A 12,170-nucleotide genomic window follows, 5' to 3' on the forward strand; every position below is an offset into this window, starting at 1 on the left:
TTGAATAGCATTCTGACAGAAGGATAAGAAAAGGTTATACTAAAATCAGCAAACATTTATTAAGCACCTACTACATGCACTGTGCTGAACACTGGGCATTCCGGGAAAGGACCTGACTTTAAGAAGCTCACCTTCTAGTGGTGGGAGGTAACAGAGAGAGAGTATAGTTTATATATCAGATGCATAACATGGAATAATAATAACAATTACCATCATAATAATAAGAAGGTAGTACTTTGGTGCTGTTGTGGAGTCATTTTAAATTCTGCATGATACCATTTGGTGTTTGTCTTGATAAAGATACTGAACTTGACTTGCCATTTCTTTCTCCAGTTCCTTTTACATTGAGGTAAACGGGATTAAGTGACTAGTCCAGGATCACCCACCTAGTGTCTAAGGCCTTACTTGAACTCAGAAGAGATATCTTTCAGATTATTGGTACAGTATCCCTTCCCTGCTTCATGTGGGACTTACTAAGCAGTCAAAAATTTGCCAAGCAATATACATACTTTATCTTAATGAAACCTCATAAAATCTCTAGCATTAGATTAATTACTATCCATGTTTTTTTTTTACATTTTAGGACTCTTGGATTTTGAAATGTTAAATGATTTGCTCCTATTCACTTGGGTAGCAAATGTCAGAGGCACGATTTAAGTCCAGAACTTGTTAATTCCAAGTTTTCTTGAGAAGAGGGGTTATGTCTTATGCATCTTTATTTCTTTTCTAGTACCTAACACATAATCATGAAACTGGTATTTAATAAGTAGCTATTGAGTCTCATAATAATAATTAGCATACTAATAATAATATTTGAGTTTTAGAAATAGCTATTTAGTCTAATAATAATAATAATAATAATAACAACATCTGAGTTTAATATATAGCTACTGAGTAAATGGCTGAATGGATAACCATTGTGTAGTAGAGAGGATTCTGGAACTGAACTGGAGTCCTGGATTAAAATCCAGGTTATACCTCTGGTTTCCTATATGATCCAGGGCCAGTTACACAATCTCTTTAAGTTTCTATTTTCTCACATGTAAACAAAATGAATGGAATAAAAAATAAAAAATAAAGCATTGTAAGTACTTCCTATGTGCCAAATGTGAAGGCTGGACCAGATGATCACTAAAATCCCCTCCGGTTTGAATTTTATAATTAATCACAGAATATAACTATAGTACCAGCATTTTGGTGGAATATTTAAAGGGGCATATTTTGGAAGCACATAAGGCTGAAACCACATCTTAGAAAAAATACTGTGGTTCAAATATATTCCAAATGAACCAATACTGCTATTAACTGAATCCATCTGTTTTCTTGGTAATGAAAAGGGTTTTTCAAGTTCTATGGTTCCATTGCAAACACATATTCTGCCTCTTTTTTGTCATAGGTGGCTGAGGATCTTCTCACCACTCGGCCTTAAATAAGAATTGTTTCACCTGCATTCAATTTCTCTTCTGTCCATGGGTGCATTCATCTCTCCTTGATGTGTTTCTTACAGACAGAGCAGCTGGTAACCCTTTGGATCCTCTTTGTCTTCACCATTGTGGGGAATGCCTTTGTGCTGTTCTCAACCTGGAAGAGGAAGAGGAAGTCCCGAATGACCTTTTTTGTGACCCAGTTAGCAATCGCAGGTGAACCATTGAGAGGGTGGGAGTGGAGAAATACTGGATGGGATAGCCCACTGGCTCCCCACTTTATCTTAAATGTTTCAATGGAGGAAGACGTGGCACAAATGACCCAAGATAGTACATAATGCAAAAGTCATTTTCGTTCCATTTAAACTCCCTTTCCTGGTCCTCAATAATCCAAGTTCAACTTGTCCAACTTTGTTTTACACGATCTTTCATGTGAATTATTCACATGAATTAATTTACACTGAATTATTCATCCTTCTCTATTCTCTCCAGCTGTTAATATCCCCTTTCAACTGCCTGCTGTTTCTGTTCTCTCCCTGATCAAACATTCTTGTTCCTCTCACTCCCTACCATGTGCTATACTTATTTGTATCTAAAATATATTATCCCAGTAGAAAATGTGTCTTGAAGACAAAGAGTGGGTAATTGCCTCCTCACTTCCACCACTTAGAATCCCTCATTTCCTTCAAAATTCTACCCACTTCCATTCAGGGGTTCTTGATCTTTTTGGCATGACATGTCCCTGTCCCACTTTGGCAGTTTACAGAAGCCTGTGGTTGGCTTCTCAGAATAATGTTTGTAAACGCATAAAATAAAATCTGTTAAATTGGAATAAAATATATTTTCCCTTATCCAATTTCAATGACTCCCTGAAATCTACTCCTGGACTCCTTGGGAGCTCATGTACCCCAAGTTAAGAACTCAACACTATATTAAAGTTTCAGAAAAGATGTGTGTTGGGACTCACAAGGACTGTGAGAGTTTCACTATTCACACCATGAAAGTTCGTGCCAATCTCTCTCGGTAGAGTTTCCCATAAAGCAGTTCTCTGTATTAATTAAATTACATGCCCAGTCCCTAGCTCCTTTTAAAATGATTACCATTAAGGCATTGGCATATAAATGGACTGTACTATCCCTTTGTTAATGAGTTGTCTACTCAGAATTCCAAGAGAAACAGCAAGTCTGTGCAATAATTACTGAGATTGAGTGTGACTCAACCAAGTTCCAAGATAAATGATTAATTCTTTTGAATATGACAAGCTGTTGTATATTTGAGAAACATGGACACCAGAACTGTTGTATATTTATGAGATATGAAATTTAGAGAGTTATAAACTGATTATAATATAATTAATCATAAAGCTAAGTTGAAGTCACTTACAGAGTGGTTCAAAAGACTAAAATTAGGAAGAGAAAGTATACACTCCAGAACTGCATCAGCTATGTTGAAAGCTGAAAGTGACATATGCTACAACTGCTGTTAAGGAGTAAGTATCTTATCAGAGGAACAGTTGAGAAGGAAAGAAAACACTCAGTGGGCTAATTGGTTTGACTAAGATGCCCAATGAGGTATTACTCAAGTACATCACGGATCAATTTAGATTAGCAATGGAAGTATTTATTTAACCCAGAAGATGTATTCATCAAGGAACCTTTATGGACAGTTTCTGAGACAGAAAGGACACCAACGTTTTCAGTTCCAGAATTTGAATTATCTTAATAGGTTTTCCTCTCCTGTTTGCTTCATTGGCAAGTTTCTAAAAGTGTGTCCGCTCTCTCTCTAGATATTGAGCGCATTCGTGGGAGATTGTGGCCCAGGATTGTGTGTAGATTGTGATGGTTTTATTTTTCATGCATTTGTTTTAATATATGAGCATCTGTCATATTATGATTATTTCTTTTGCCCTGTTGCTAAGTAAATGTTTAATTAAAAAAAAATCTAAAAGTGTCACTATGGTGAATGACTGCTTGTATAAATAAAAATTCATCATTGGGGGCTGAAGAGCAAGAGTAATGATTTAGGTAAGTGGATTCACCAAAAATAGAGTAATCTCTAGCCCCTAAGAAAATTCAGTATAGCCATGTGGTTATTCTTTAAGAGCCAAGATCTGCCAGTGTGATGACATGTTGGAGTGAACAAGTAGAAGATCTGAAGCAGAGAGATCAACTAGAAATCTAATGCAATAGTCCAAGCAAGAGATGATAGGGGCCTGCAGTATGGTTGTGAAAGTGTCAGAGGAGACATGTACAAGGGGACATATATAAGAAATGCCACGAACATAGAAATGACATGAATTAAGCTTGGATTATTTATAGTGGGTGGAGTGAGGATTTACATTTAAGCAGTGAGATCAGGTGCTTTGGAGGATAGAAATATTATCTAAACAAACAGTGGAGGACTTAGAGGAGGGAAGGATAACAAATTCAGTTTGGGATATTTTGAGTTTAAGGTGTCTTTAACAATACACTCCTAGATGGGTAATAGAAAGTTGGAGATGGGAGACTACAGTTTGGGAGAAGTCAGGACTCAACAAGTAAATTTGAGAATCATCTTCATAGAAATGAAATAAAGAGATGGTACAAAAAAGGGAGAAGACCAACCAGGACAGATCCCTACAATGTTTAGAGAGAATGAACTTAATGAAGATCTATCAAAGAGTTAGAAGAGTAATGAGATATGCAGAAGGAGAAACGTTTTGCTTTTGCCATTGCGACAACCTTTCCTGTTTGTTTCTCTTCTTCTTTTTGCTTTTGCTGAGGCAGTTGGGGTTAAGTGACTTGCCCAGGGTCATACAACCAGGAATTGTTAAGTGTCTGAGGCTGGATTTGAACTCAGATCCTCCTGACTTCAGGGCTGGTGCTCTACCCACTGAGCCATCTCCTCCCCTTCTCTTCTTCTTTTTGCTTTTGCTGAGGCAGTTGGGGTTAAGTGACTTGCCCATGGTCATACAGCCAGGAATTGTTAAGTGTCTGAGGCTGGATTTGAACTCAGGTCCTCTTGACTTCAAGGCTGGTGCTCTATCCACTGAGCCATCTCCTCCCCTCCCTCTCTCTCTCTCTCTCTCGCCTGAGTTCTCCTCCCCTTCCTTTTTCACTCCCCTGCTTCCATCCACCAGAATCGTCATTTCCTATACAACACATCAGGTCTTGCACAAAGAGTGGGTGGGGGCCATTCTTTCTCCAAGCTTATATATTAATAGAGTATGGTCCAATTATTATTTAGCCTCATGTGCTTGGGACCTCAGTGCATCAACTCAAGTCTCAGCCCATTACAGAGAAACAAGAAAGAGTAGTACCTCAAACATTCAGAAAGAAGAGAGTATCAAAGAGAAAAGGTTGATTGAGAGGATCGAGGAGTACAGAAAGGGCAAGAAAGCAACCAGTAGATATCCAGAAACAATTGAATAATATAAAAAAATGAACAATAGAAAACCAGAAATGATGGAAAGGGGACAATCTGCTGGAAAAGATCAAATCATGTTTGGTTATAGAGAAGTTTGTCTTGGCAAGGAGAAAACCACGTATTCATGTAAAACAGAGGTGAAAGAGAATATAATGACAGAAGGCATCTGAATGTTGAGTGATAAAATGAGTTGAGATTATGAAGGATAAGAAGATGGATCTCTCTTAAATGAGCTCAAAATTTTCCAATTAAATATGAAGAAAAGTTATTATTGAAGTGAGTGAAGGGACAGAGACAGACACAGACAGATGACAGGCAGAGAGAGAGACAGAAAGAGAGACAAACAGACAGAAGAGAGAGGGGGAGGGAGGGAGAGAAGGAAAGAGAGAAGGAGGGAGAAAGGATGGATGAAAGGAAAAATAGAAAGGGAGAAAGGAAGAGACACAGAGAAAGATATAGATATATCTGAAATGTGTATATATCTGAGAGATATACACACACCTCAGAGATGTACACATAGAGATATATCTGAGAGATGAGAGATACAGATATTCCTATTTAAATTATTTATTCTTGGTTAATTGATACTGAGTTTGGTTGTTCCTACCAGCTGAAGAAGCATACAGGATGTAATACTTTCTAAAATTGTTTTTCCAGTGCCTTACCTACACCTGACAGATGGTAGTTGTTTAATCATTATTTAATTGAGCCAAATTGAATTGGTAGAAGACAGAGGATTTAGTGGGAACAGGACTGCTTTTCTCTCTAAAGTAACCAGTGACCTCTTAACTGCCATGTCTGGTGGTCTTTTCTCAGCCCTAATCCCTTTCAACTTCTGCTCTTTCTGTGGTATTCATTGCTGTCTCTTCCTGGATACTACCTCTTCTCTGGTGTTGCAGAATATTATTCTCTCCTGGCTTACCTGCTGTCCTTATGACTATACCTTCTCATTTCCTTTATTGGCTCATCATGTTCCCTCCAAATGTGGATATTTCCCAAGGTTTTGTCCCAAAATCTCTTCTCTTCCCCCTCCATAATATTAGGTAAATGGACATTAAGGGATCCATAGTTAAATTTCATATAAGCTTGGTTGAGGGAACATCTGTAACATTTGCTCAAAATTTTTTATTTCTTTCAATTATTTAGAAATATTCTGAGAAGAGGTGCACAGCCTTTGCCAGATTGCCAAAGGGGTCCACAACACACCAAAAAATGCCTCTACTTTTCTTCTCTCCTTCCCCCCTCTTCCCTACTCTGTCTCTCTATCTGTCTGCCTCTGTCTCTGTCTATCTCTCTCTATGTCCATCTGTCTCTGTTTCTGTATCTCTCTGTCTCTATTTCTGTCTCTCACTCTGTCTCTGTTTCTCTTTCTGTCTCTGTCTCTCCCTCTCTCTCTCTCTCTCCTTCCTCCCTCTCTCTCTCTCTCTCTCTCTCTCTCTCTCTCTCTCTCTCTCTCTCTCTCTCTCTCCCCCCTCATTTCCTCATGAGTTTAACAACCATCTCTATACAGATGACTCCAAGATCTATCCCCTAAGCCTCACTCCTAACTCAGCAATAATTGCCTTAAGAATGTTTCAAATTGTATGTACCACAGACATCTTAAAATCAATACGTCTAGTATTGAACTTATTATCTTTACCCCTCAACTCTCTGCTCTTCCAAGACACAACCATATTTCCAATGGCTTGGGTTCGCAATCTCAACATTTTTCTCACTTCTGCACTCTTCCCCAAGCCATATATTCAAATCTTTGCCATAGCTTGCCATTTTTCACTCCCATTTGTCACATTGAATTCTTCCTCTCTCATCTGATCATCTTTTACATAGATTATATCAACAGCTTTCTTATTGGTCTCCCTGCCTTGTCTCCCTCCCAGTTCCATTCCATTCTATACACCATTGCCAAATTCATTGTTCTTAGCAGAACTAGCTCCCCAACTCAAATAACTCCAATGGCAACCTGTTGCCTATATAATAATATACAAGTTATCCTGCATAGGACCATAGACTGGTCCTAACCTGTTCCTCCAATCTTAGTGGATGCTACTCCTTCTCTCTCATTCTGCTACCCAGCCACACCAGCCCTCTCCATGTTCCTCATTCATAACACTACATTTCGTGTCTCTAAACCTTTGTATTGGGTATTTTTTGTCCTTACATTATATTTCCTTCTTACCTCTGCCTCACAGAGACTTTTTATTTTTTTAAGTATACAATTGATGGTGCAATGGATCGAAAGGTGGGCACACATCTGTTATCGGGCACTTACTGTGTTACCTGGGCCAATCCCTTAGCATTTCTTTTCCTCAGTTCCTTCAGTTGTAAAATGGGGACAATAATAGCATTTACTTTCTATGCTTGTTATAAGGATAAAATGAGATGATATTTTGTAAAACACTTAGCACATTGCCTGGCACATAGTAGGTGCTATCTAAGTACTTTATTCCTTTCTCTTCCCTTTAGATATAGCCCAGGCACCATCTTGTGCATGAAACTTTTTCCAACTGGCAATGCTATTCTTCTTATACTATTTAGTATTATAAACTTTGTTTTCTTAAAAAAATTTTTTATTTTTAACATTCTTTTCTTTTAAATTTTGAGTTTCAGGTTCTCTTCCCCTCCATCCTTTCCTTGTGCTCTGAGAAGGCAAACAATATAGTATCAATTATACAAGTAAAATCATACAAAACATATGTCCATATTAGCCATATTGCAAAAAAAAATAAAGTGAGAAAATTCTCTCTCAATTTACACTAATTTCATCAGCTCTCTCTTTAGACATGGATAACATTTTTAAGTGATGAGTTCTTTGAAATTGTCTTGGATCACTGTGTTGATCAGAATAGCTAAGTCTTTCACAGTTGATCATCATCACAACTTTGCTGTTACTGTACACAATGATTTCCAGGTTCCTCTCACTTCATTTTGTATCAGTTCACATAAGTCTTGCCATTTTCCCCCTGAAACTTCTCCCATAATTTTTATGGCATAATAGTTCTCCCTCCCAATCATATGCCACAACTTGTTCAGTCATTTCCAAATTGATGAACATCTCCTTGATTTCTGATTCTCTGTTATTACAAGAGCTGCTATAAATATTTTTCTTCATATGTTTTTTTCCCTTTTTATCATCGAATTTACTGTAAAAATTTTTATATTACTTTTTCATCTAACATATCTTTTAAATTATAGCTACATTGATAACCTCTTTTAATTAGGTATATTTTTGCTTTTTCCTTTGTTTGAGATCATAGTTGCTATCTTTTCCTTTTTTTACCTCAACTGAATCATATTAGATTCTACTGTAACCCTTTATTTTAATTGTCTCTGTCTTTATGAATCAAGTGGGTCTCGTGAAAACAATATATTATTGGATTTTGTACTATCCATTGTACTATCCATTTCCGTTTTATGTGGAATTTGTTTATTCATTAAATATCCCCCTTGAAGGATTAAGCTTCTTTTCATAATATTTTGTATCACTCTTATTCTTTTCCAATTTTTTCCCACAATTCTTATCTCTTTCCCTAACTCTTCCAGGAATTCTTGTTGGGCTTGGGTCCAATTTGCATTTTGTCTTTGAGACTTTGGTCACTTTTTCATTGTCTTCTGTATTTGTGTCCTGGTCTTCCATGCCACTGTACAGTGTTCAAGGAAGAGTAGCATTTCTGATGTAAGGTAATGGTTAGTAGTGATACTATTTATGGTAGTGGTAGCAGTAGGAATAAGTAGTAGGAATAGGATAGTTTTTTGAATTGTATTTGAGGGACTTAAATTTTAGATGATTTCATTATTGTCTTAGATTTCTTTTCAAAAAAGATGGAAGAGGACTTTCAGCTCTTAATAACTTCTTTTTCATTCCATTCCCCCAATTCCTACTTATTTCCAAAATTAGTTTTCTTACTCTTTTCATTCATTCATTTCATAGTAACTATAAAACTGCAAAAGTAAGGAAAATCGTCAAGGCCTCCCACTAGCTGAGTGAAATAATTGGGTGACATAGTACTGTAATTGAGCCTGGAAATAAAGAGAAAATATTAATATCAGCTACCAGAATATGCAGAACCTAAATCAGAACACCTTAAGGCCGGAAAGAACTTTAGAAGTCTTATTCTTAGTCATTTTAATACAACAAAATGAACTTTAAATAATTAGAAAATTTATCAAAAGTAAGAAAAAGCTGAAATTATACTTACAAATAAAAGGGAGAAGATGACAAGCATTTATTAAGTCCTTACTTTTTGCCAAGCATCATGTTAAATGCTTTGCAAATATCTCATTTGATTCTCATAACAATTCTGGAAATATATTATTATTATCTCCCATTTTATAGTTGAGGAAACTGGGACAGATAAAAGTTAGGTGTTTTGCCCAGAGACCCATAGCTAATAGGTGTCTTAGGCCAGATTTGAACTCTGGCTGTCATGACCAGATTTTCAATTCCAACTTCAAAATCACAAAAATTGAGAACTGAAAAGGACTTCAGTGGCAATGTCTATTCCAATTCTATTCTAAAAAACTTCATGCTATAATATATTCAACAAGTGGTCATCCACTATGCCCATAAAGACTTTCAAAGAGGTGACCTGCTCCATTTGAGGAAGGCTCTGATTTTGGGGGAGTTTCTTTCTGACATTCAGCTAAAATGTACCATTCAGCCCCTCTTCTTCATGACAAACACCTAAAGATTACCATCACATGCCTCTGAATCACATTTTCTCCAGAGCAAACATCCCTAGTTTTGTCAGCTAATAGATACATCTGGGATCTCATCTAAGTGGATAACCCTTCCAGTGAGACAGATGAAGGGTAATTCATGGCTTTTCATTCTATTTGATTCTTCTCTATGTTCTCACAGACATTGGGACAACCAATTTCATCATATGGGTTTGCCAGGTGATAAAATGACAAGGTGGGGGGGGTGTCTACTTTTCAATTATATTCTATCATGGAGATGTTGATAAAACACTCCATTGGTTAACTCTTCCTCTCGCACATGGTTAACCTGTCTTATTGTTTATTTTATGTGTTTCTGATGATAATCTTTTCTATCCTTTGCATTTGGATTATACATGTGGGAGTTTAGTCACAACATCTGTATAACTCCATTACCCATTTTTTGATTGACAGTTTCAAATCCTTGGAGGGCATATTGCTTCATGACTCACAGCCATGAAATATTACCAGAAGAATATTTGAGCTGATTTAAAGATTGATTCTATATCCCTAAGGAAAATAATTATACCCTCATCCTCTTAATCCTCTCTATTTCTCTCTCTGTCTCTCTGTGTGTGTCTCTTTCTCACTTTCTCTCCGTCTCTCTCTCTATTTCTCTCTCTGTCTCTGTGTATGTGTCTCTCTTTCTCTTTCTTCCTTTCCTTCCCTCCTGTCTTCTCTTCCTACCTTCCTTTCTCTCCCCCTTTGTCTTCCTCTTAGTTTCTTGAGGTTAAGTACTATTTTGCCTCTTTTTGTATAAGCTGGTGCTTAGCCAAACATAACATTCATATTATCAAATACAGAAAAATTTCCCATTTCACTGGAATTTATTAAGGTTGGGGGATGTTGACATGATTATATCTGCACATTAGGAAAATCACTTTAGTGGTTGAATGGGGAACAAATTGGAATTGGGGGAGACGTGTGTCTGGTAGACCCTCCAGCAGGCTATTGTAACAATCCAGAAATGAGATGATGGGGACCTGCACTAAAGTAATGACAATGTCAGAAAAGGAAGCACTTTCTTTTTTTTTTTAATTTTTATTTAATAATTACTTTATGTTGACAGAATCCATGCCAGGGTAATTTTTTTTACAACATTATCCCTTGCACTCGTTTCTGTTCCGATTTATTTCCCCTCCCTCCCTCCACCCCCTCCTCTAGATGGCAAGCAATCCTTTATATGTTGGATATGTTGCAGTATAAAAAGGAAGCACTTTCGAGAAATACTGCAATAATGAAATAGGCCTTGACAACAACTTGGATATAGAAAGAGAAATAGGTAAGCCTAACAGACTTGGAAGATAGTGTTGACCTCTACAGTAATAAGGAAAGTAGAAGTTGGGAGAGGGCTCTCGGGGAAAGGTAATGCATTTCCTTTTGAGCAAATTGAGTTTAAGATATTCTGGATGGCCAATTCAATATATTTGAAAGGCTGTAAGATATGCCAAATTGGAGGTCAAAAGACAGATTGGGATGAGAGGTAGATATGATGAATAGATCCAAAAATATAAATATGAATGACTAGATGGAGAATGAAAAAGTTAATTTGACCAATCTCAGGAAAATAAATCTGTGAAGCCATTAATGAGGCTATTAATGAGATGACTTTTAGTCTAGTGCTGGATCTCAAGGAATTATAGAATCCTCTCATCTGGATGTAAGGTTTTATAGTTTACAAACAACAGATAAAACACTGACTCATAAAACAAAGCACCAGAGGACACATACTCCCTCCTCATCACCACTTTGGGGGCCAGTCTTGTTTGAGTTATGGAAAATGAACCTGTATATGTAAATACAATACAGAAAAAAATATCTCCATATAGCATTAGTACCACCATTATCAGTGCCTTGATACTGTTAAGCTTATATAATGAAGTAGAACAAAGAAACTGAAGCTCCTTACAATTGCACTAATCTAGTACAAACATACCACAGATAATTTCCCGTTTACCACTCATGGTGAGATAAGGATAAATACAGGAGGTAGTACAATTTTTTTTTTTTGTCACCAATGGTTACACTCTTGGTAACTGACTATTTCTCTCTATTCATTCTCCCCTCTATTGTAGGAAGGCCTCTACTCTGACCAATCTGTCTCTAGTGTAGAAGATGAAAATCATTATTATCAGACAGATTAATAAGAGATTTTCCTTCAAATGGGCAAAAAAATGTAATGTCTCTATTTCATATACAGTGTTGCTAAATATAGAAGAAAATGGCTTGTTACATAATACTTCCCTGTAGCAGACATGATTTTGTTGCCAACATAAAAGATAAGGATCAAAAAGAGAATGAATTAACATTAGAATATCAGTGAAAATTTTTGCTAAAATGCAGGCAAATAGAATACAACAATAAACTTAATATTTAAATGAGTCTTTGATTTCACTGAGGTATATAGTCTCTGCATCAGTCAAGATTGCAATGCTAGGACAAAGGATTTAGAGCTCAAGAGGATCTAGGAAATCATCTAGTTCAACCCATTCTCTTTTCAGATGATAGGGACTCCTCCAAAAAAATTAAACAATTTGCCCAATGTTTCAGATGAAGTAGGTGATAAAGCCTATATTTACACAAAATTCCTCTGTCTCTGATTCCAATATTGCCTTATTACACCAC

At 36.6% G+C, this 12,170-nt stretch overlaps 1 protein-coding gene across 2 annotated transcripts in view; it reads left to right on the forward strand.

The window, feature by feature from the left end:
- The window catches only part of NPSR1 (neuropeptide S receptor 1), a 161,467-nt gene that overhangs the window by 15,087 nt on the left and 134,210 nt on the right, over positions 1-12,170 (forward strand). For both annotated transcript variants that reach the window (XM_051979410.1, XM_051979421.1), the window contains exon 2: positions 1,508-1,640. In XM_051979410.1, coding sequence (XP_051835370.1) covers positions 1,508-1,640 — 133 coding nt within the window. The remainder of the gene's footprint in view (positions 1-1,507; positions 1,641-12,170) is intronic.

This window comes from Antechinus flavipes, chromosome 1 (assembly GCF_016432865.1).
Source record: "Antechinus flavipes isolate AdamAnt ecotype Samford, QLD, Australia chromosome 1, AdamAnt_v2, whole genome shotgun sequence".
In the NCBI taxonomy this organism is placed as follows: Eukaryota; Metazoa; Chordata; class Mammalia; order Dasyuromorphia; family Dasyuridae; genus Antechinus; species Antechinus flavipes.